At 49.6% G+C, this 25,748-nt stretch overlaps 1 protein-coding gene across 1 annotated transcript in view; it reads left to right on the plus strand.

Annotated features, from left to right (window-relative positions):
- Positions 1-25,176, plus strand: part of znf536 (zinc finger protein 536) — a 410,627-nt gene extending 385,451 nt beyond the window's left edge. Inside the window, 1 exon segment of the mRNA XM_055648343.1 lies at positions 24,748-25,176. Coding sequence (XP_055504318.1) covers positions 24,748-24,983 — 236 coding nt within the window. The 3' untranslated portion in view covers positions 24,984-25,176.
- The last annotated feature ends 572 nt before the right edge of the window (positions 25,177-25,748 follow it).

Here is a 25,748-nt window from a genome sequence, read left to right on the forward strand (position 1 = left end):
GCGAAGGAATAGGTGATGTTCCGGGTCAGACTGATGACAGGATAGGTGACGTTTTGGGTCTCGACCCGGAAGGGTCTCGACCCGAAACGTTACCTATTCCTTCGCTCCATAGATGCTGGAGAAACTCAGCGGGTGAGGCAACATCTATGGAGCGAAGGAATAGGTGACGTTTCAGGTCGAGACCCATAGATCTCCATAGATGCTGCCTCACCCGCTGAGTTTCTCCAACTTTTTTGTCCATCTCAGGTTTTTTTTAAGGAAGTTGTTTGCTGCAGAAACTCCAAGACTGCCCACATTTCAGCGGCCAGCCGTTGATACCAGCCGCGTGAAGAGGCCTCAACCTTGAGTTTGTGTTCAGAAGTGCTTATCTTATCAGACATTGCAAACTCTTTGAAGAGGCAAACAAAGATAATGGGCATGAGGGAATGAGTTTTAACAGAAATTCACTTACATTTATGATACAGTTGTGCAGCAATATAAATTGGTATAAGAAGGAGTAGCGAGCAGATGATAGGTGTTAAAATGACGGTAAATCCTTCAGTGACCAGAGGGCAGTCATAAGATAAAAAGACACCTTTCCCTTGCTGCCTATGAAGGGCAGTGAGTCAATGACAGCAGTGAAATTAGATGTAGCTAGTAGCTATCATAATTTCCCTGGCACCAGCTTGTTCCTTGCTGGAACTGTGGCTAAGTGAGTTACATATGATGAATTCTGCAGGAAAGTGTCCAATTCACTGGTGAAGCAGTGTTATTGCACTGTCTACTTTTATAAATGCCTGTTGACAGCAAGCAGACGTTTACTGAGGTGGAAATATATGTTTAAAAAAAAAATTAGTTGCCAATTCCTCAGGCCATGCTACTGTAATGTTCAGTGCATTGTGGTGAATCCGTGCAGTGTGATGAACTACGTGAAGGTTTACGGAATTGATGTGTTATTTACTGTTGTGTTAAATGACTGCTGTTGGTTTCAGTTTAGTTTATTGTCACGTGTACCGAGGTACAGTGAAAAGCCTTTGTTGCGTGTTAACCAGTCAGCGGAAAGACAATACATGATTACAGTCGAGCCCTTTACAGTGTACATATACATGATAAAGGAATAACGTTTAGTGCAAGGTAAAGTCAGCAAAGTCCAATCAAGGATAGTCCGAGGGTCACCAATGAAGTAGATAGTAGTTCAGCACTGCTCTCTGGTTTTGGTCTAAGGTATTCACCTTCACCTTAACCCACTCTCACCACCGTGTGGACAAGAAGCATTTCATTGATTGATTGATCGGTTGATTGATTGATTGGTTCTTTGATCGATTGATTGATTGATCGGTTGATTGATTGGTTCATTGATTGATTGATCGATTGGTCGATTGGTCGATTGGTCGATACAGCGAATAAGCAGGCCCTTCAGCCCACCAAGGACGTATGGGTTAGTAGTTTAATGGAGGTCTCCATAAAATGCAATAACATCAAACTAATGTAAACGGGCGATGAATGGTTGGCGTGGACTCGGAGGGCCAAACGGCTTGTATCCACGCTGTAGCTCTAAACTTTAAACTAGAAAGATGCTGCCTGACATGCTGAGTTCCTCCAATACTCTTTGCCTATTTTAAAGGAGATGAGGAAGAATATATTTTGTCCGGGGGTGGTGAATCTGAAGGATTCATTGCCACAGACGGCTGTGGAGGCCAAGTCAATGGATAATTTTAAGGCAGGAATATTGCCAAATATATGGTCATGATGAGAAGCTTGAAATGTGGATGTTTCTACAGATCTGAAGCAAACCTTCATGTGGAATCTGACAGCCTGCTGGTTTTACCACATCAATGTGTACTCAGGTGTGATCTAAGTTCACATATACCCATGAACTTGTTTCATAATATGCTTCTGTAACAATCTCCTATCAAGAAATAACCTCTTTGCAATCAAACTTCATAAGTTCATTGGTTCTAGGAGCAGAATTGGGCCATTCGGCCCATCAAGTCTACTCCACCATTCAATCACGGCTGATCTATCTCTCCCTCCTAACCCCATTCTCCTGCCTTCTCCCCATAAGCCCTGACACCCGCACTAATCAACAATCTGTCAATCTCTGCCATAAAAATATCCACTGACGTGGCCTGCAAAGCCTTCTATGGCAAAGAATTCCACAGATTCACCACCCTCTCATTAAAGAAATCTCTCCTCATCCCTTACTAAAGGAACGTCCTTTAATTCTGAGCCTGTGACCTCTAGTCCTAGACTCTCCCACCAGTGGAAACATCTTACTCCACATCCACTCTATCCAAGCCTTTCACTATTCTGTACGTTTCAATGAGATCCCCCCTCAATCTTCTAAACTCCAGCGAGTACAGGCCCAGTGCCGACAAACGCTCATCATAGGTTAACCCACTCATTCCTGGGATCATTCTTGTAAACCTCCTCTGGACCCACTCCAGAGCCGGCACATCCTTCCTCAGATATGGGGCCCAAAATTGCTCACAATATTCTAAATGCGGCCTGACCAGCGCCTTATAGAGCCTCAGCATTACATCCCTGTTTTTGTATACAAACCCTCTTGAAATAAATGCCAACATTGAGCTTGCTTTCTTTACTACTGGTTCGACTTACAGATTAACGTTTTGGGAATCCTGCACCAGTGGTCCCAAGTCCCTTTGCTCCTCCGATTTGTGGATTCAGATCTGTAAAAACATCCACATGTCAAGCTTCTTATCGTGACCATATATCTGGCCACCCTTGGCATTAACAACCTAATTTATTTTGTCATTTGAATGTGACCTCTGTTAAATTCATCAAACTGCTTCAGACATGATAAGAGCTGTCATGATCAGAAATCGTTCAATAATCATACGGGTATGTACCGTTTTGGTGGAGTTACCTTAACATGGATGATCTAAACTCCTTCTGCAAACTTCCAGCCTAATGCTCAGCACCAGGAGAATGTAATTTGCATTGCAAACATGGAATATCAAAGTCTATTAATGTAACCGTTGGTTATTGTTCATAATTAGTTCACCATAAAATCTATAATTCCCTGCAGCAGATTTTAATTATTCATATAAACTTTCAGCCCCACTGGGTCAGCTGGGTATTAACTTCGAGAGTCTTCGGTAGAATTTTCATCAGAGTGTGAAGGTATGTTGATGACTAGCACGCCATCAATGCTGATGTACTGCTGTAGTCAGTGGCGATACACACTCACAACTCAAGCCCTCATTTTGCTGCAGATGATACTCTTTTATCATAGGCTTCCAGTTTCCCAGTGTTTAGTCATTGAGTGATACAGCATGGAAAATCAGGCCCTTCAGCCCAACTTGCCCACACCGACCAACATGTCCCAGCTACACTAGTCCCACCTGCCTGCGTTTAGTTTATTTTGGCAATATAGCATGGGAACAGCCACCCACCGAGTCTGCACCGACCAGCGATCCATTTACACCAAGCCAATTAATCTACAAACTTGCACGTCTTTGGAGTGTGGGAGGAAACCGGAGCACCCGGAGAAAACCCATGTAGTCATGGGGAGAATATACAAACTCCGTACAAACAGCACCTGTAGTCAGAATGGAACCCAGGACTCTGGTGCTATGAGGCAGCAACTCTACCGCTGCGCCACTATGCTGCCACATGCTCCAAACATGAGCGTTTGGTCCATATCCCTCCAAACTTAACCTATCCATGTAGCTGTCTAACTGTTTCTCAAACGTTGGGATAGTCCCAGCCTCAACTGCCTCCTCTGGCAGCTCGTTCCATACACCCACCATCCTTTGTGTGGAAAGGTTACCCCTCAGATTCCTATTAAATCTTTTCCCCTTCACATTGAACCTATGTCCTCTGTTCCTCGATTCCCCCACTCTGGGCAAGAGACTCTGTGCATCTACCTGATCTATTCCTCTCATGATTCTGTACACCTCTATAAGATCACCCCTCATCCTGCGCTCCATGGAATAGAGACCCAGCCAACTCAACCTCTCCCTATAGCTCACACCCTCTAGTCCTGGCAACATCCTCGTAAATAATCTCCGAACCCTTTCCAACATGACAATATATTTCCTATAACAGTTTGTTTTAGCATCAATGGGTTTTCACCCAATTAGATTGTTACTCTTTTCTACTTTCAGTTAAAACAAGAACAAGATTGGATGTTTTACTCACCTGTTTCCCAATTTTTTTTGTTTAAATATATAATTTTTCAAACAAATTTTCCGTAGACAATCTTTTGTTTTTGGCTCTTGTACTATATTTAAGAAGGAAGGACTTCTTGAATATACCTCACTATTTGTCGGTACAACTGACAATAATATACCTCAACATAAATCTAATTTTAAAAAGACCTCACGTTCGAGTTATGGAGAAACATTCTTCTTGCCTGAATTGTGTCTAAGTTGCCTTATTTTTCCACTTCTTTTTTCTTCAGGATAGAGTGGACGTGGAGAGGATGTTTCCACTAGTGGGAGAGTCTAGGACTAGAGGGCACAGCCTCAGAATTAAAGGAAGTTCCTATAGGAAGGAGATGAGGAGGAATTTATTTGGTCAAAGGGTGGTGAATCTGTGGAATTCATTGCCACACAAGGCTGCGGTAACTGTCAATGGGTATTTTTAAGGTGGAGATTGACAGATTATTCATCAGTGCGGGTGTCAGGGGTTATGGGAGAAGGCAGGAGGGAGAGACAGATCAGCCATGATTGAATGGCAGAGTAGACTTGATGGGCCGAATGGCCTAATTCTGCGCCTGAAACCTATGAACTCCTCACCATGTAGTGAAACAAAATATCTTCACTGTACTTTGGTACACGTGACAATAAACTGAACTGAAACAAAAATAACGGTACCAATTCCACGTAGTAATGGCAGGTGCAAGGCGGAGAGAAAAATTCAGAGAAAGCTTTCACATAGAACAACAAACCTGATACAATGAGCATCAAATTGTTCATATAACCATATAACCATTTAACAATTACAGCACGGAAACAGGCCATCTCGGCCCTTCTAGTCCGTGCCGAACACTTATTCTCACCTAGTCCCATCTACCTGCACTCAGACCATAACCCTCCATTCCTTTTCCATCCATATGCCTATCCAATTTATTTTTAAATGATAAAATCGAACCTGTCTCCACCACTTCCACTGGAAGCTCATTCCACACAGCTACCACTCTCTGAGTAAAGAAGTTCCCCCTCATGTTATCCCTAAACTTCTGCCCCTTAATTCTGAAGTCATGTCCCCTTGTTTGAATCTTCCCTACTCTCAATGGGAAAAGCTTATCCACGTCAACTCTGGATCAACGTCAAAACTTGCGGGCGGAGCACCAAGGCAAATTCCTTGTATGTGAATACTTGGCCAATAAACGTATTCATTCATTCATCCACTTCTCTGCACCACTGGAGAAAGTTCTTGCAGAATTGGCCTGGAGACACAAGAAACTGCAGATGCCGGAATCCTGAGCAAAACACAAAGTGCTGGAGGAACTGAGAGGGTCAGGCAGCATCTGTGTGGGGAATGGACAGGATATGCATTGGTTCTGAAGAAGGGTCCAACCCGAAACGTCATCAGTTCATACCCTCCTCAGACCCATTGAGTTCCTCCAGTACTTAGTGCTTTGTGAAATGGTCTATATTTGTAATATCATTATTATCGTTATCCAAACTTTCATCGTAAGTAATAATTCATAGTGCTGGATGTGATTTTAATGCTACCTTTACAATGCTGGATCGTGTAATATTCTGCACTTTAGATGTTAGAAATACAGTCCAGAAACTGACCCTTTGGCCCATCAAGTCCGTGACCACCAACATTCATCCAGTATACTAGCACTTCCCTACACAGTACGGACAATTTGTATACTGACCAAAACCAATTAACCTACAAACCCAAGATTCATAGCGAAAGGATTTGAGTATAGGAGCAGGGAGGTCCTACTGCAGTTGTACAGGGTCTTTCTGAGACCACACCTGGAGGATTGCGTACAGTTTTGGTCTCCAAATCTGAGGAAGGACATTCTTGCCATAGAGGGAGTGCAGAGAAGGTTCACCAGACTGATTCCTGGGATGTCAGGACTGTCTTATGAAGAAAGACTGGATAGACTTGATTTATACTCTCTAGAATTTAGGAGATTGAGAGGGGATCTTGTAGAAACTTACAAAATTCTTAAGGGGCTGGACAGGCTAGATGCAGGAAGATTGTTCCCGATGTTGGGGAAGTCCAGGACAAGGGGTCACAGCTTAAGGATAAAGGGGAAATCTTTTAAAACCGAGATGAGAAGAACTTTTTTCACACAGAGTGGTGAATCTCTGGAACTCTCTGCCACAGAGGGTAGTCGAGGCCAGTTCATTGGATATATTTAAGAGGGAGTTAGATGTGGCCCTTGTGGCTAAGGGGATCAGGGGTTATGGAGAGAAGGCAGGTACGGGATACTGAGTTGGATGATCAACCATGATCATATTGAATGGCGGTGTAGGTTCGAAGGGTCGAATGGCCTACTCCTGCACCTAATTTCTATGTTTCTATGTTTCTATATACACAAAATGCTGGAGTAACTCAGCAGGACAAGCAGCATGTATGGAGAGAAGGAATGGGTGACGTTTCAGGTCAAGCCCCTTCTTCTGGGGAAGTGTCTCGACCCGAAACGTCACCGATTCCTTCTCTTGTCCCACTGAGTTACTCCAGCTTTTTGTGTCTGTCTTCGGTTTAAACCTGCATCTGCAGCTCCTTCCTACACACATGTACAGACCCGCACATCTTTGGAGTGTGGGAGGAAATTGGAGTACCCGTAGAAAACCCACACAGGTCACGGGGAGAACGTGCAAACTCCGTACAGACAGCACCTGTAGTCACGATTGAACCCGGGCCTCCAGTGCTGTGAGGCAGCAACTCTACCGCCCACTTATTTATATAACTGTGCCAATATCAAACTGACAGGTTCTCACTTGCCTGAATAACTAATGGACCCGTCCCACTTACGCAACTTTTTCGGCAACTGCCGGAACCCGTCATAGGTCGTTGCAGGTCGCCGAAAATGTTCAACGTGTTGAAAATCCAGCGGCGACCAGAGCAAGGTACAACTCTTTGTGCGACAACTCACGCCCGTACAGACTTCACCCCGCGACATGCCGCCTGTACGGTCGTGAGTCGTCTCCTCAGTCGCCCAAAGAGTCTCGTAGCGCCTTTCTGATCGCCGCTGGATTTTCAACATGTTGTACATTTTCGGTGACCTACAACGGCCTATGACGGGTGCCGGCAGTCGCCATAAAAGTCGCGTAAGTGGGACAGCCCCAGTGTCCAGCTCTGGCAGTGAGAAGAACAGAGATTTCTTCATCTATCGCACTCTCTTCTTACAAGGTGGAGTTTTGTTTTCTCTCAAGAAGGTTATTGTTGTTGTGACTGTGAGGGTTTCCTGGCACCAATTACAGACGGTACAAGGGCTGCTTCAAAGGTAACTGACCGCAGGAAACAGAGGAGCTGCAAGCTGGGAATTCTGTGCTCCCAGTCTCCCAGTGGTGTGGTGTGGTGTCTTGGGACAGGCTGCAGGCTAGTTTGGTGATGTGCCTCCTCTATGTACAATGAAACCATGCTGGGTGTTCCCATAATTAATATCAGCTGCACAGCCCAGAGCGGGGAGGACATCTCCACTGATCAATGCTGAGTTTCACTTTAAAACCAATGTAATTTATTGTAATATTATAATATAAAAACCTAGTGCACTTTGAACAAAAAGTACTCCCTCGAAACTCTCCTTCACCTTAAATGGCAAAAATGCACATTGAATCCAACGACACAAATATAAAACCTATTATTTGCAACCCCCTTCTGGCGATCTGAGACTCTGTATAATTCTGCAAAACTTTGAACTGTAGAGTAGAGAATATTAATGTTTGGAGCATAGGTGGGTGTGAGTAATCTGTCACGAATAGCCAAACATAAGACTATGAGTAAATAGAATATAGTTACTTAATGGTTGTGTGCTCCCATTATCATTATTTATCATCTAGGTGTACAAAGTTTGTATTTATGTGTAGAAAGGAACTGCAGATGCTGGTATATACCGAAGATAGACGCAGAGTGCTGGAGTAACTCAGCGGGTCAGGCAGCATCTCAAGAAAAAGCGAGTGGATTTTTGGGTCGGAAACCTTCTTCATACTGAAATACTTTGGTTTAGTTTCCAGGACATTAACACTATCCTACACAAACTAGGGAAAATTTACAATTATACCAAGCCATTTAGCCTGCAAACCTGTCTGTACATCTTTGGAGTGTGGGAGGAAACCGAAGATCCTGGAGAAAACCCACGCAGTCAATCAATCAACCAACCTTTATTGTCATCTTGCAAAGCAACAATTGCACAGGGAGAACGTACAAACTCCGCACAGACAGTACCCGTAGTTGGGATCGAACCTGGGTCTCTGGTGCTGTGAGGCAGCAACTCTACCGCTGCGCCACCGTGACGCCCTAAATAAGTTTTTGTTTAATTCACTCATCATTTTTCTCTTTACATCTCAGTGAGGCTTGGTATAACACAGCTAGCTGGCCTTGCATTTGGCCTTGTCATTGCCTACTTTAATGGGGCCATTCACACCCACACACCTCCAACAGAGACCAGCAGGTCACAAGGTCATAAGTGACAGGAGTAGAATTAGGCCATTCGGCCCATCAAGTCTACTCCGCCATTCAACCATGGCTGATCTATCTCTCTCTCCTGCCTTCTCCCCATAACCCCTGACACCACTAGGGATCGATCAAAAGCTGCGACATCCAACCAGTTGCAACCATATCCCCAGATGATTGCAGTGGTTTAGACACTCTGGTTAAGGCCTGCTATCACGTTGTTGTGAATTTTGTTACACATAACCTACAACAAAAACCATAGAAGAGTACAGCACAGGAACAGTCCCTTCGGCCCATCATGTGTGTACTGACCATCATGCTGAACAAGATCAATTTCCCACCTTTGATTAATAAAGTTGTATTGTATTGTATCGCATTCCAAGTTGAACTGTTCTCCTCTGCCCACACAAGGCCCATATCCCTCCATCCCCGGCTCTTCCATGTTGCTATCTACCAGCCTTTGAAACACCACTATCGTATCTGCCTCCACCACCACCACCCCAGGCAGTGCGTTCTAGGCACCCACCGCCCTTTGTGTAAAAAGACTTACCCCGCACATCTCCATTAAACTTTCCCCCCCCTCCTCCCCTCACGCTCACCTGCTTTCATTCTGTTTGGGGAAGAGTCTACGCACTATTGGCAAAGAAGACATTGACCCACTGGAGGTTGGGGTGGAGTGTGGAGTGTGGGGTGTGGGGTGTGGAGTGTGGGGTGTGGGGCCAGGGTGTGGGGCTGGGGTGTGGGGTGTGGGGTGTGGGGTGTGGGGCCAGGGTGTGGGGTGTGGGGTGTGGGGCCAGGGTGTGGGGTGTGGGGCTGGGGTGTGGGTGTGTGGTGTGGGGGTGTGGGGGGTGGGGTGTGTGGGTGTGGGGTGTGGGTGTGGGGGTGTGGGGTGGGGGTGGGGTGGGGTGTGGGGTGTGGGGTGTGGGTGTGGGGTGTGGGTGGGGGTGTGGGGTGTGGGGTGTGGGGTGTGGGGTGTGGGGTGTGGGGTGTGGGGCTGGGGTGTGGGGTGTGGGGTGTGGGGTGTGGGGTGTGGGGCCGGGGTGTGGGGGTGGGGTGTGGAGTGTGGAGCTGGGTGTGGGGTGTGGGGTGTGGGGTGGGGTGGGGTGTGGGGGTGTGGGGTGTGGGGTGGGGGGGTGTGGGGTGTGGGGTGTGGGGTGTGGGGGTGTGGGGGTGGGGGGGTGTGGGGTGTGGGGTGTGGGGCTGGGGTGTGGGGTGTGGGGTGTGGGGGTGGGGTGTGGGTGTGGGGTGTGGGGGGGTGGGGTGTGGGGTGTGGGGTGTGGGGGTGTGGGTGGGGGGGGGGTGGGGGTGTGGGGTGGGGGTGGGGTGTGGGGTGGGGGGGGGGGGTGTGGGGTGGTGTGTGGGTGTGGGGTGGGGGGTGGGGGGGGGGTGTGGGGTGTGGGTGGGGGGGGTGTGGTGTGTGGTGTGTGGGTGGGGGGGGGTGGGGGTGGGGGTGTGGGGTGTGGGTGTGGGGGTGTGGGGTGTGGGGTGTGGGGTGTGGGTGTGGGGTGGTGGGGGGGGGTGTGGGGTGTGGGGGGGGGTGTGGGTGTGGGGTGGGGGTGGGGGGGGGGTGTTGGTGGGGTGTGGTGTGGGGGTGTGGGGGGGGGTGTGGGGTGGGGGTGGGGGTGGGGTGTGGGGTGTGGGGTGTGGGGTGTGGGGGGGTGTGGGGTGTGGGGGTGTGGGTGTGGGGTGTGGGGGTGGGGGTGGGGGTGGGGTGTGGGGGTGTGGGGTGTGGGGTGTGGGGTGTGGGGTGGTGGTGTGTGGTGTGGGTGTGGGGGTGTGGGGTGTGGGGTGTGGGGTGTGGGGTGTGGGGTGTGGGGTGTGGGGTGTGGGGTGGGGGTGGGGTGTGTGGGGTGTGGGGTGTGGGGGTGGGGTGGGGGGTGGGGGCCAGGGTGTGGGGTGTGGGGGGGTGGGGGTGGGGGTGTGGGTGGGGTGTGGGGTGTGGGGTGGGGTGTGGGGTGTGGGGTGTGTGGTGTGGGGTGTGGGGGTGTGGGGTGTGGGGTGTGGGGTGTGGGGGTGGGGGTGTGGGGTGGGGGGTGGGGGGGGTGTGGGGTGTGGGGTGTGGGGTGTGGGGTGTGGGGTGGTGGGGTGTGGGGTGTGGGGTGTGGGGTGTGGGGTGTGGGGTCCAGGGTGGGGTGGGGTGTGGGGTGGGGGGTCAGGGTGTGGGGTCAGGGTGTGGGGGGTGTGGGGTGTGGTGTGGGTGTGGGGCCGGGGTGTGGGGTGGGGGTGTGGGGTCAGGGTGTGTGGGGTGTGGGTGTGGGGTGTGGGTGTGGGTGTGGGTGTGGGGTGGGGTGTGGGGTCAGGGTGTGGGGTGTGGGGTGTGGGGTGTGGGGTGTGGGGTCAGGGTGTGGGGTGTGGGGTGTGGGGTGTGGGGTGTGGGGTGTGTGGAGCTGGGGGTGTAGGGCCGGGAGCTGGGGTGGACTACACCACATCACAGGCCTACATGTAACAGATGGCATGGGATTGGGTTGAATAAGGCCGGACAAATATCACTGCATCTGGCGAAGAATTATGAAACTATATTTGCAGCAATCTTAAACGCTGTTGCATTTGATGATGATGATGATGATGATGATAGATGGAAGTGCAGATGCCGAGCAAAACAGAAAGTGCTGGAAGAACTCAGAGGGTCAGGCAGCCTCTGTGGAGGGAGGGTCAGACCCTGTCTGCCATGTTCAAGCTGAAGACTGGTCACTCCACAGACGCTGCCTGACCCACTGAGTTCCTCCAGCATTCTGTATTTCACATTTGGTGGTAAGTTTTTTCATGCTAAATAGATAAGCAACCTCGTTGGTAAAGTGTTACACTTACACCCTTCAAAGTACCAATTAAATTCAGATGGCAACTTTACCAATTGTCCACTCGTCCGCGATGCTTCACCTTCATGTTTCCCAGAGCTTGGGTCTGATTCTGACAACTTCCCACTTTATTTTTCTAGCTGGATGTTTCTAGATTTTGCTGTGATTTCTGTGGCGTGAACTCTTTCTTTGTCGACTTTTTGTTGCATGGTGTTCTGCCGGTCTAGACTGATGGACTCAAGCTGCACCACCTGCTTAGCTTTTTGTCTCCTTAATCCTAATTAATTGGATGGCCCATTTTAAGTAGATTAATACCGGCCGCCCTAAATAGCTGCGTTCTTTGTTTACCATGTGGCCACGGAACGGGGGTGTGGGGAGAGGACACATCTTTGGCGAATCTTAAACATTTAAGCTGAAAATGATACGCATTTGGTGCCAGGGATGTGATGGAACTCACTCCAACTTGTGTAAACAGTTTAACCCTACAGATGGTGACCCCTGCATGAACTTGTCTCCATTCTCAATTATTCCGTCGTTTTCACAGCGACAGAACGGATATTTCTTGTAATCCCACAAGATGGCTCTGCAGACCATTTGTGAACCAGTTTGCCTTTGCCACAGCGAGACCCCACCACAACTCTGCCTGCTCGCAGTCGAAGACAAAACATATCTCCAATGTCTGTGTTGCAAATGTTTTATTATGTATTTCTGTATATGAGTGCGGTGTTTGGGGCATCCATCACCCGCGAGTAAATCTAAGGGCATGCTCCATCATTGTACATTTGTATCCTGACATAAAATAATGTCTTTTTAACTCCATTAGTGTCAGTTTCCGTTAGTAAGGATGGTGCCTGATAGTAACAGTGTTAAACAAGACTCGCGGAAAAAACCCTCTCAAAATTATCGGGCAAATGTAGATCTCACGATTTGAGAGAAAGACAAGGCTATTAAATAGTTGTTGGTCTGTGAAACATGTTTGAGGTGTTGTGAATGTTTTGGGAGGATCTAGAGTCGTGGTTGTACATGTTGTTGTGCGTTTCATGATGAGTAGCGTGGAATGGACTTGACTTCAATACATATGTAGATGAAAGTGCCTTCACTAAACATCTACCTGCATAGTATTGTGACTGGGTGTTTGCAGAACCTGCCTTCAGTTGCACATCCAGAGATATCGCTTGTCTCTCCATGGGAAACCAAAAACTACAATTGGCAAAATCCCTGAACAAGCAGCGATTACACTCTGGATGACCTAATGAGTCTTTCCATTGGCATAGTTTTGTTTTAGTTTGGAGAAACAGCATGGAAACAGGCCCTTCGGCCCACCGTCGATCACCCATTCACACTAGTTCTATGCTTATCACACCTTCTCTTCCACTCCCTTAACCAGGAAACCTGCACGTCTTTGCAATGAGGAAATAAACCAGAGCACCCGCTGGAAACCCACGCGGTCACAGGGACAATGTGCTAACTCCAGAATATTCATCCCTTAACATGAGGTACTTGTGCCTTAGCTGTAGCAGTTCCAAGTTTCACAGTCTGATGGTTGTGGAAAGTGTAAGGGAGAGAGTTATGTGTAGGGTACACAGATGTCGCGATGGGCTAAGTGTTCGGCTGGCGACCAGAAGGTAGCCGGTTCGAATCCCGCTTGGAGTGCATACTGTCGTTGTGTCCTTGGGCCAAGACACTTCACCCACCTTTGCCTGTGTGTAAATGTAATGTAATTATGTGAAGCACTTTGGGGTCAATGCAAGTTGACTAAAAATGTGCTATATAAATAAGAAATGTATTTCATTTAAGCAACGCAACACCAATAACCTTAATGGTTCCCGTCTGATATCCTGACCGATACCAACACAGACTAGCAACTACTTGCCAACCGATGCATACAAGAGGTAAATCTACAGCGGAGAGACTCGTGATGACAATGTGGCCTCTCTGGTGACAGCGTCTGCAAGGAGGGTCCCTGAACACTCAATGGAGACGAAAGGCCGGAATTTATCCTCTCTGGCTGTTCCATTCCTCCACCATGGTTCTGCTTGCAGACTGCAGATGATGAGATACCTCCTCCACTGTCCAGTCCCTGCCACGTTGCGGTGTTGAGAATATCGTGACGATGTGAGGGGCAGTGAGGAGGAACCTCGCTCGCCCTCTAGTTGGTTCCATCTTGAGAACCCAGGTCTCTGGGCTGGTGACCACCTCTACATCAGGCACATTGTGCAGCTAGACAAAAGTGCTGGAGAAACTCAGCGGGTGCAGCAGCATCTATGGAGCGAAGGAGATAGGCAACTTTTTTCGGGCCGAAACACATGGGGAAATAGGCAACGTTTCGGGCCGAAACCCAAGGGGTTTCGGCCCGAAACGTTACCTATTTCCTCCGCTCCATAGATGCTGCTGCACCCGCTGAGTTTCTCCAGCACTTTTGTCTACCTTCGATTTTCCCGCATCAGCAGTTCCTTCTTAAACACGTTGTGTAACACCCATCACCCTTACCTCAAGTCCCTACTAAATCTTTCCCCCTTCACCTTAAACCTATGCCCTCTGGTCCTCGATTCACCTACTCTGGGCAAGAGACCCCGTGCATCTACCCGATCTATTCAAGAGAGAGTTAGATACAGCTGTTAGAGCTAATGTGATCAAGGGATATGGGGAGAAAGCAGGAATGGGGTAATGATTGTGGATGATCAGCCATCGTCACGACCCTCACCCCCCTCCCCACCCCTCCGTCTTGAAGCGTGGTGAGCAGATTAAATTGTGTGGGGAAAGACTGTGTGTGTGTGTGTGTGTCTCGCATGTGATCCCAAGGAGCAAAGGGAATGTGTACAGAATGAAGTGTGGGGTTTGTAGTCCTGCAGATGGCGGTACTGTGAGAGAGAGGAGAGCTATTTCTGCAGTGGAGCAGTGAACGGGGGCAGCGATACAGAGTACTGCACCTAGTTTTGTTGGCACCGATCACGGATACTGACATTCAAACCTCTGACACAAATGTGGCTGAGATAAAATTGTGAAAAAAGTGTTTATCTCAAACGCCCGGGCACAACTGTGACCTTATTGCTCCTGCATAGTGTTTGTGTGTGTGTGTGTGTGTGTGTGTGTGCATGCGTATGTGTGTGTGTGTGTGTGTGTGTGTGTGTGTGTGTGTGTGTGTATGTGTGTGTGTGTGTGTGTGTGTGTGTGTGTGTGTGTGTGTGTGTGTGTGTGTGTGTGTGTGTGTTGTGTGTGTGTGTATGTGTGTGTGTGTGTGTGTGTGTGTGTGTGTGTGTGTGTGTGTTGTGTGTGTGTGTGTGTGTGTGTGTGTGTGTGTGTGTGTGTGTGTGTGTGTGTGTGTGTGTGTGTGTGTGTGTGTGTGTGTGTGTGTGTGTGTGTGTGTGTGTGTGTGTGTGTGTGTGTGTGTGTGTATGTGTGTGTGTGTGTGTGTGTGTGTGTGTGTGTGTGTGTGTGTGTGTGTGTGTGTGTGTGTGTGTGTGTGTGTGTGTGTGTGTGTGTGTGTGTGTGTGTGTGTGTGTGTGTGTGTGTGTGTGTGTGTGTGTGTATGTGTGTGTGTGTGTATGTGTGTGTGTGTGTGTGTGTGTGTGTGTGTGTGTGTGTGTGTGTGTGTGTGTGTGTGTGTGTATGTGTGTGTGTGTGTGTGTGTGTGTGTGTGTGTGTGTGTGTGTGTGTGTGTGTGTGTGTGTGTGTGTGTGTGTGTGTGTGTGTGTGTGTGTGACGCCGCGACCTCTCTTCCCTGCCCCACTGGGATAATTGAGGATCATAATGCTGCGAAAGGACTGCAGTCATCACTCGCTGTCTGTCAGGTATCTGCACTCATCTGTGTGTGTGTGTGTGTGTCATCTGTCACCATTCAGGCACCGTGTCATCTTTACACTCACTTCACACACGCTGTTTCTCACCCTGTTCATTATCTCGAGCACGGGAGCTCCAACCCCCCCCCCCCCCCCCCCACCCCCTCCTCCCTCTCTCCCTCCTCCCCCCCCACCCCCTCCTCCCTCTCTCCCTCCCCACCCACCTCCCTCCCCCCTCCCCCCCCCCCCCCTTCCTCCCTCCCTCCCTCCCCCCCCCCCCCCCTCGCTTCGCAAATGCATCTTCTTGTGACTCTCAATCTTCAGATTATGAATCGATGATCATATGGTGTAAGAGAGATAGATGGCTTTAAGCTTCATCTTGTCTCCTCTAATTGTAAAATATTAGTTACATTAGACTCTGCTTTTTGATTAATGGGACTTATTTGGAATGGCCCCTTGCAGCCTCCTCCTCCGCCCCCCCCCCCCCCCCCACACTACCCCCCCCCCCCCCCCCCCCCCCCCCCCCCCCCCCCCCCCCCCCCCTTCACCTCCAAAGTCCACCACTGACTTTTGAGAATGGAGTGATTTCAATTAAAAGAGACAAATACGCCTGAGTTTCAGGCTGACAGTGGCTGGGCTATAAGCATTGTATCCAGAGAGCCAGCAGGGCTCATGCACGCTTCTTCCAGCAGCTTTTTCACCGACTGAATGGATGGATGTGCCCTGATGTATAAATAAAATATGGAATCTAATGAAGATTCAGTTTAAAAAATGATCACAGTTTTTTTCTTTCTCGCCTTTCTCTCTCTACCGAGCGGGGTACAAGGTTGTGTGGAAACCCAGGTTCTCAACAATCTGTCAGTTCAATTACAAAACAAAAAGGTCTATTTCCGCGCCGGGTGTCAAGGTTTAAATGTCGCAGATAGGAAGAGAAAGTTAAACAGCCGCAAACAATCCCGCAAACAAATCATTCCCCCGGTTTGAAAAGTCTAAAATTAGATCTGCCATGTGATACTTAATCTGTGTAATAACACTCTCTAAAGGAGGTCGCTACTCGTTTGTAGCCACGGCAAAGAGGGCTCGAGTCGGGCATTTTATTGTTTTAACCTACAGTTTTATTGAAGGAGCATTTTAATAATCTGATGTCTTATTTTTCAATGAAGCGTCGAGGCTTCTCGCACCCTCCAGCGCTCGGCCTCTGAATAAAGGCCATGTCTTGGCCTTCTCCAACCTGCTCCTGGTGCAACCGGCTCTTGGCCTGGAATTCATCTTGGATGAAAATATCATGCAAAATAATGTATTGTTGCCTGACCAAGATGTCAACTGACAAGACTGGCATTGTCATGAGGTAGCTCACACAGACTGTGTTTGGGGGCGAGGTAACTGGGGCTCCCCTCCTCCCTCCTCCTCCTCTCCTCCTCTCTCCTCCCCTCTCCTCCTCCCCTCCTCCTCCATCCTCCTCCCCTCCTCCTCCCCTCTCCTCCTTCCTCCTCCCCCCCCCTCCCCCCTCTCCCCTCCTCCCTCCTCTCTCCTCTCCCTCATTCCCCTCTCCTCCCCCCTCCTCCTCTCCCATCCTCCTCACCCTCTCCTCTCCTCCCCTCCCCTCCTCCTTCCTCCCCTCCCTCCCCCTCCTTCCCCTCTCCTCTCCTCCCCCCCCTCCCTCTCCCCCTCCCCCCGACCCCCCCCCCAAACTGTGGAGCACCCCCAACCCGTTGGATAGGTGCGCCAAATGCTCCAGTGCTCAACGAGTTAAAGCCGTTTTCATCTGCAGCTGAGTCTATAAAACGGACTAAAGCCTGCTGTGGTTTTTTTTCTCTTCAATAGTTTCTCCGTGCTATCCTGAAGATAGAATTACCGTTTGTATACAGCTGCAAGTGATTAGTGGCTGTTCAGCCTGTCAGGTGTTGTGGACATGTGCTGGAGTTGACTGCCGTTGCTCAGAGTGTGGGGAATATGCCTTGTGCTGATGAGCAGTTACAGTAATATATATCAGCAAATCACTAACATTCTGCAAATTAATCACTATTTTTTTTTAACTCATCTGTGGGAAGAGAGCGGCATTACATGGGTAGAGCAGCATCCACACACAGATGGCTGTGTTGGCATCAGATGGAATTTATATACAACACTCATTCTGACTTCTTGCCAAGAGTATCCTGAGACTGAGACACTGGGGGGATTGTGTGGGGCCCGTCACACTTACACTGCTGCGGTAAGTTTCAGGGATAAAATCTTGCTACTTCGCTCTGTCTGCACTTGTTGTTTTAGCCTGAAGGAACTACATGTTACTCCGTTGTGCCACGGGCCAAATGCACACACACACACAGAGAGGAGAGAGAGGGGGGTTCCGTTTTTATGAATGTGTTCCACAACACCCAGTTTCACAGCTGTTTGAACTCTTGGCACGAGGAGCCGTATGACTTCATGTCCTCGCTCTTCCTCTACAAGGGTTGTGGGAGGGGAGGTTCACAAGGTCACTGGTCTACATGGAGAGGAGGGGGGGGGGGGAGAGGAGGGGAGGGGAGGGGAGAGGGGAGGAGGGGAGGAGGGAGGGGGGGGAGGGGAGGGGGGGTAGGGGGGGGGAGGGGGGGAGGGGAGGAGGGGAGGGGAGAGGGAGGGGAGGGGACAGGAGGGGGAGAGAGAGGAGAGAGGGGGGGGAGGGGAGGGGAGGGGAGGGGAGGTTCACAAGGTCACTGGTCTACATGGAGAGGAGGGGAGGGGAGGGAAGGGGAGAGGGGAGGAGAGGACAGGGGAGGGGAGGGAAGGAGAGGAGGGGAGAGGACAGGAGAGGGGAGGGAGGACAGAAGGGAAGGAGAGGACAGGAGAGGAGAGGGGAGGTTCACAAGGTCACTGATCTACATGGAGGGGAGGGGAGGGGAGGGGAGGGGGAGAGGAGGGGAGGAAAGGACAGGAGAGGGGAGGAGAGGGGAGCAGAGTAGAGGAGGGGGGAGGGGAGGAGAGGGGTGGAGGGAGGAGAGGGGAGGGGGAGAGGGGAGGAGAGGAGAGGGGAGGGGAGGGGAAGGGAGGAGAGGGGAGGAGGGGAGGAGGAGAGGACAGGAGAGGGGGAGGAGAGGGGAGGGGAGAGGAGGGGGGGGGCGGGGGGGGGAGCGGAGGGGAGGCGAGGGGAGAGGGGAGGGGGGAGAGGAGGGAAGGAGAGGAGGGGGAAGGGGAGGAGGAGGAGAGGGAATGAGGGAGGGGGAGGAGGGGAGAGGGGGGGGGGGGGGAGGGGAGGAGTGGGAGGGGGAGGGGAAGGGAGGGGAGGGAGAGGAGGGGAGGGGAGGGAAGGAGAGGGGAGGGAAGGAGAGGGGAGGAGAGGAGAGGGAGAGAGGGGAGGGGAGAGTGAGGAGAGGAGAGGGGAGAGGTGAGGGGAGAGGACAGGAGAGGAGAGAGGAGGGGGGAGGGGAGGGGAGGGGAGGAGAGGGGAGGAGGGGAGGGGGAGGGGAGGGAGGGAGGGGGAGGGGAGAGGGGAGGGGAGGGGGGAGGGAAGGAGAGGACAGGGGAGGAGAGGGGAGAGGGGAGGAGAGGAGAGGAGAGGACAGGAGGAGAGGACAGAGGGGAGAGGGGGGGGGAGGAGAGGAGAGGAGAGGACAGGGGAGGGGAGGAGAGGGGAGGAGAGGACAGGAGAGGACAGGAGAGGGGAGGAGGGGAGGGGAGGAGCACAGGAGAGGACAGGAGAGGGGAGGGACAGTAGAGGGGAGGGGAGGGGAGGGGAGAGGAGACGAAGTGGAGAAAAGGAGAGAGGAGGGGAGGGGAGGGGAGGGGAAGGGGAGGTCTCCCAGGGGCAGAGGTAGGGGAGGGGAGAGAGGGAGGGGAGGGGGAGGGGGAGTTTCTTCCCGGCTGAGGGGAGGGGACTTGAAGGAGAGGAGGGGAGAGGACAGGGGAGGGGCAAGCTGCTGGCGGCTCACACCGCGATGCTTCCTCACTCACCGACACCACTCCCATTTGTCAGCACAAGCTGCATTTCGGGTAGAGCGAATGGCTGACGGATAAGACGCATTAAAATAAAACATACTGCGATAACAGGGCCACCCCGGCCACTCCCTCCTCCCCCCTCTCCCATCGGGCAAGAGGCACAGAAGTGTGAAGACGCAAAACCTCCAGATTCAGGGACAGTTTCTTCCCGGCTGTTATCAGGCAACTGAACCGTCCTACCACAACCAGAGAGCAGTGCTGAACTACTATCTACCTCATTGGTGACCCTCGGACTATCCTTGATCGGACTTTGCTGGCTTTACCTTGCACTAAACGTTATTCCCTTGTCATGTATCTATACACTGTAAATGGATCGATTGTAATCATGTATTGTCTTTCCGGTGACTGGATAGCGCGCAACAAAAGCTTTTCACTGTACCACGGTACACGTGACAATAAACTGAACTGAGCCTCCCCAACAGGGCCGTGATAGCAGCATTATAGGCCCCCGGGCAAAGCAGTGGACTGGGGCCCCGACACTTCCAGTTTTGTTATGCCGAATCAAATATGCCGTCATGCACTTGCGATGTTCTCCATGTTCATACTATACAATAACATTCTACAATACATAGATTAGCATGGGGCCCCTATGCTGGTGGGGTCCCTATGTTGGTGGGGGCTCTATGTTGGTGGGGTCTCTATGCTGGTGGGGTCCCTATGTTGGTGGGGGCTCTATGTTGGTGGGGTCTCTATGCTGGTGGGGTCTCTATGCTGGTGAGGTCTCTATGTTGGTGGGGCCCTATGTTGGTGGGGCCCTATGTTGGTGGGGCCCTATGCTGGTGGGGCCCTATGTTGGTGAGGTCTCTATGTTGGTGGGGTCTCTATGTTGGTGGGGCCCTATGTTGGTGGGGCCCTATGTTGGTGGGGCCTATGCTAGTGGGGCCCCTATGCTGCTGGGGTCCCTATGTTGGTGGGGCTGCTATGCTAGTGGGGCCCTATAACGTGCCCATACGTGCCCATATGTTAAGATGGCCCTGCTCCACAAACACCTTTGCAAACAGTGCCAAGCTCTTCCCCTAACCAAGCCAATGCCGGTGCCGACCCTTTACACAGTGCAACACGACAACAAGGGCACTTGTGATGACAGGGCCCAGAGTTTGATGACTGCTTCATGGGGTCTGACTGCCAAAGGTTGCTCCGCTCCTAATGACATTGAGGATTGCCTGAGAGGCAACTCCAGTTTATTGTCACGTGTACAATAAACGCATAGACAATAGGTGCAGGAGTAGAGGCCATTCGGCCCTTCGAGCCAGTGCCGCCATTCAATGTGATCATGGCTGATCGTCCACAATCAGTGCCCCGTTCCTGCTTTCTCCGAGGTACAGTGAAAAGCTTCTGAGCTGGAGAGTGGAGAGAGGACCATCCTAGGCTGGAGTTCCTGTACACTCACTGTACAAAGTCCAACATAGATCTGGTGCCGGCATTCTACTTTACTCCTTGCTGTGTTGCCTTGTCCCAATGTTGTGTGCAGATGTTATATTTTACTGGGCAAGTGGAGGGGAGGGTGTGGATCTTGTCGAGGCGTGAGGGTGTCTGTGGGATCTGGGCGGGTCAGTATCGGTAGACTGCAGCGTTCCGTCTCATACAGGGATCGCACCATTGTCTTGGTTGACATAGCCGCAGTGGAGAAGGTGGATTAGTCTGAGACTTTAACATGCATCGCTGCATCTTGTTGCAGGCATCTGTCGTTTCTCAGCCAGGGTTTGGGGATCACGCTACAGACACACACAGCTAACTCTGACACCTTTCACTTTGCGCAGCCTCTTATAGAATAATGCAAAGCCAACTTTGCTCTGTATTTCAAAGGGACTCCTTTCACTCAGCTCGACAACCCCAGAACATTAAAGGAAAAGCAAAATCTTAACTTGCATTTATTTATTTTTTCTTTCTTTCTTTTAGTTTGTTAGAAAGGAGTTTTAGAATTTTTTTTTACACAATTAAAAAATGTGATCGACATAAAATAGGAAGCATGCAGAGAGCAATGTCAGTGGCAAGTTTCGAGGTGGAATTGTGACGTTTGTTCCCCTCTTACATCGGGAGAGTTCACACTGACGGTGAAAGCATTCTCCAAATATTGGGCATTCTGTTTTGCATCATTAACCTGTCCACTGTTCAATACATATGATGTTGGGCTTTGAAGTACTGTGCGTGCAGTACATTGTTGGCATAATATTTTGCTCAGTAAAACGGATGTGGCGAGTTGGCGTTGGTAGATGCCTCTAGTTACACTGGAGAATGCTGCAGGAATATTGTTCTAGCTGGGGTTCAATAACAAATGGTGTGTAAATATAATCTTTGATAGCCATCACTCACATCTGGCCCTCATACCTTCATTATTTTTACATTGGATCCATTAGCAACAAATCCATTGATTTTACTGAATGCTGTTTATGGGGAAGACAAAAGGTTAAACCCAGCAAGTACAGACCATAAAAACATGGATAATACCACAGCCCATAACTCTCTGTGAAAGTGTTAGATCTCAACTGAATATGTGGGAACTCTGTTTATTTTGGTGGTTCAGCAAGTTTTAGCACAGGTCTGACTAAACATGTATGAAGGTGCAGAATATATAATGTAAAAGCAGGTGTGTGTGTGTGTGTGTGTGTGTGTGTGTGTGTGTGTGTGTGTGTGTGATATTCACGTGTATAATATTTACAAGAACAATCTGGATTAATTTACAATATGAACAGTTATCTTATTTAAGAGGCTTTTACAGGGGCTTTTCGATAACTACCTGGTTATACAGGGAATGGAAGCATAGTGAATTAGTCTAACATGTTCTATGTGTAGGAAGGAACTGCAGATGCTGGTTTAAATCAAAGGTAGACACAAAATCTGGACAGTAACTCAACGGGACAGGCAGCATCCTGGAGAGCAGGAATGGGTGACGTTTCGGGTCGAGACCCTTTCTTCAGACTGAGTTACTGTCCCGCTGAGTAACTCCAGCATTCTGTGTCCATCTTCTGTACTGTTCTATGTTATTTTTGTTCAGTGTGCATCGTTCACAAGTGTTCGAGGATTGTATCTGCTCTTGTGGCTCACGTTCCTATATTTGCACGTAACTTTGTAACTATAAGCAGGATGAGAAGCAATGCTGGACACTGCATTCAGAGTGGTGTTGGTTACTCTCAGCTGTGGCCCAATGCTCATTTATGCAGGAGGTTCTTGGGGGGACAGCACTGGTTGAATGTGCAATGCTGACTAGTATTTAAACATGGTTGTACTGTTGACCCCCCCTGGACTTGAACCAGCCCTTTACACCACGACATGCTTGACATGGATTTTCCCATCACCACGGACTGGCCTTTGTTTGGGGGTTTTGTCCATTATATTGGGGTTGTTATTTATTGAAATTCTTCTAATTGTTTCATGTATGGATTAGGGTTAGAAACTATTATTGTTTGTTTGTTAGATTTTATATGTTGTGCACGCTCACACACACACTCACGCACACACACACTCACACTCATGCACACACTCACACACACTCACACACACACTCACACACACACACACACACACTCGCGCGCGCACACACACACCCTCGCGCACACTCACACCCATGCACTCACACACACACTCATGCACACACACACACACACACACACTCACACACACACACTCATACACACACACTCACGCATACACACACTCATACGCACACACACACACACACACACACTCACACACACACACACACACACTCATACACACACACACGCACTCATACACACACACACTCATACACACACACACGCACAAACACACACACACTCATACACACACACACACACACACACACACTCATACACAATTAACTTTTTCTCATTTACTATATTGTTTCCAGTGTACTATATTTACATATTCTGTTGTGCTGCAGCAAGTAAGAATGTCATTGTTCTATCTGGGACATATTTATAAATTCACAAGCTATAGTAGTAGAATTAGGCCATTCAGCCCATCGAGTCCACTCCGCCATTCAATCATGGCTGATCTCTGCCTCCTAATCCCATTCTCCTGCCTTCTCCCCATAACCCTTGACACCCGTTCTAATCAAGAATTTGTCTATTTCTGCCTTAAACATATCCACAGACTTGGTCTCCACAGCCGTCTGTGGCAATGAGTTCCACAGATTCACCACCCTCTGACTAAAGAAGCTCCTCCTCACCTCCTTTCTCAAAGAGCGCCATTTAATTCTGAAGCTGTGACCTCTGGTCCTAGACTCTCCCACCAGTGGAAACATCCTCTCCACATCCACTCCATCCAAGCCTTTCATTATTTGTACGTTTCAATGAGGTCCCCCCTCAACCTTCTAAACTCCAGCGAGTACAGGCCCAGTGCTGTCAAACGCTCATCATATGCGAACCCACTCATTCCTGGAATCATTCTTGTAAACCTCCTCTGGACCCTCTCCAGATCCTTCCTCAGAGATCACAATCACAATAATACTTTATTAACCAAGTATGTTTTGCAACATACGAGGAATTTCATTTGCCAGGTCAGTCACACAAATAAAAAGCACCAGACCACACGAAATACATTTGAACATAAACATCCACCACAGTGACTCCTCCACATTCCTCACTGTGATGGAAGGTCAAAACAAAGTTCAAGTCTCCTCCCTCGTTTGCTCTCCCGTGGTCAGGGGTCTCGAGCCCTCCGTTGACGGGACGATCTTACTCCTGTAGCCGGTGGTGTCCGGGACCTCTGCATCGGGGCGACCAGCTCCTGTAGCACCTCTGCATCGGGGCGACCAGCTCCTGCATCAGGGGAGATGTCACCTCTCCCCGTGCTGGGCGATCAGACTCAGTGTCCGGGCTGGTCGAACCTCTGTGTCGTTGGAGCTTCCCGACTCAGCCTCTCCCGAGACCTCGAGCTCTTGATGGTAAAGTCCCAGGTAAGGGATCAACTCCGATGTTAAGTCCACACCCCTCGGTGGGGCCCACGTCAGTCCGAGGATGCCTCCAGCTCCATCAATAGACGGTAGATGATAGAACATTCCAGACTCCTGAGTGTCGTGTTGATGAATCTGTTTGTGCTGCTGCAAGTTTAACAATTTCATTGTTCCATTTCTGTACATCCGATAATGAGGCACTGTGAATGAAGGTCTAACCTTTGCTGGAGTTCAGAAGGATGAGAGGGGATCGTATAGAAACATATAAAATTCTTGAGGGATCGGACAGGCTAGATGCAGAAAAAATGTTCCCCATGTTGGGGGAGTCCAGAACCAGGGGTCACACAGTTTAAGAAAAAGGGGTCGGCCATTTAGGACTGAGATGAGGATTTTTTTTTCACCCAGAGAGTTGTGAATCTGTGGAATTCTCTGTCACAGAAGGCAGCGGAGGCCAATTCACTGGATGTTTGCTGGAAAATGCATTTCGTTGTCTCTGTACTGTACACTGACTATGACAATTAAATTGAATCTGAATCTGAATCTGAATGTTTTCAAGAGAGAGTTAGATTTAGCTCTTAGGGCTAGTGGAATCAAGGGATATGGGGAGAAAGCAGGAACGGGGTACTGATTGTGGATGATCAGCCATGATCATATTGAATGGCGTTGCTGGCACCTGTTTTACCGTGACTCCTGTCTCTGCCCTCTCTCCCCTCAGGTACCCGGCCGTTCCAGTGCAGATACTGCCCCTACAGTGCCTCGCAGAAGGGTAATCTGAAGACACATGTGTTGTGCGTGCACCGAATGCCTTTTGACAACAGCCAGTATCCAGACCGCAGGTTCAAACGGTCCAGAGTCGACACGGAGGCTACTGGGATTGCAGAAGAAGCAGGTTGTGTGAACACAGGGAACTGCGGTGAACTGCCGCTGGAAGCTAGTCACGACCAAGACTAGTCCAGGGCAACGAGACAATTACCCAGCTAGTCACGACCAAGACTAGTGCAGGGCAACGAGACAATTACCCGCAATATACGGTTTTTTTACTGAGCTTTTTGTTTTGACATGTAGTCAGAATGAACAAATGTTTGTGGAATTCCAAGGAAAGAACTGGTGGTCTGTTTTTAATATATATCTATCTATATATGTATATATCTATATATATATCCCAGTATTGTGACGGAGATTGTGTGAGATGTCCACTTATGCCAAGAGACTGCCGAACTGTTACCCAGCAACAAGTATTTCAAAACATCACAGGTGGGAAAGTAAAGTGGCTGTAAAAGGTCACCAGCTACTTACTAACGGGCCGTTTGAAAGTTTAAAGTGGTGTATGTCCGTAACAGAAATGTGATCGGATCCGGTGATTTAGAGTCGGCTTGGTTATGGGGGGGGGGGGGGGGGGGGGGCTGTGAAAATACCTTTATTACACGACCCCTCCATCTGTTGCCATTGGATTAGCCCAGTAATGGGATGTGTGTGTTGGTGCCAGTCTGACTGAGGCTGAGAGAGAGAAACAAAATCAAAATCAATGCGTGGTGTCCCTTCCTGTAGACAGCAATGTTGGGGAAACCCTAGCCGCCCATTGCTGTTTGAGCCATGCTGGACACAGACAGACAGACAGACAGACAGACAGACAGACAGACAGACCTATGCGAAAGTGGGTCACAATTTAACATGCTCATCCTGTGTTCTCATTCACAGCCAAATGTGTCAAAGGAA

Source organism: Leucoraja erinacea, chromosome 17 (assembly GCF_028641065.1).
Source record: "Leucoraja erinacea ecotype New England chromosome 17, Leri_hhj_1, whole genome shotgun sequence".
NCBI classification, from domain to species: Eukaryota; Metazoa; Chordata; class Chondrichthyes; order Rajiformes; family Rajidae; genus Leucoraja; species Leucoraja erinaceus.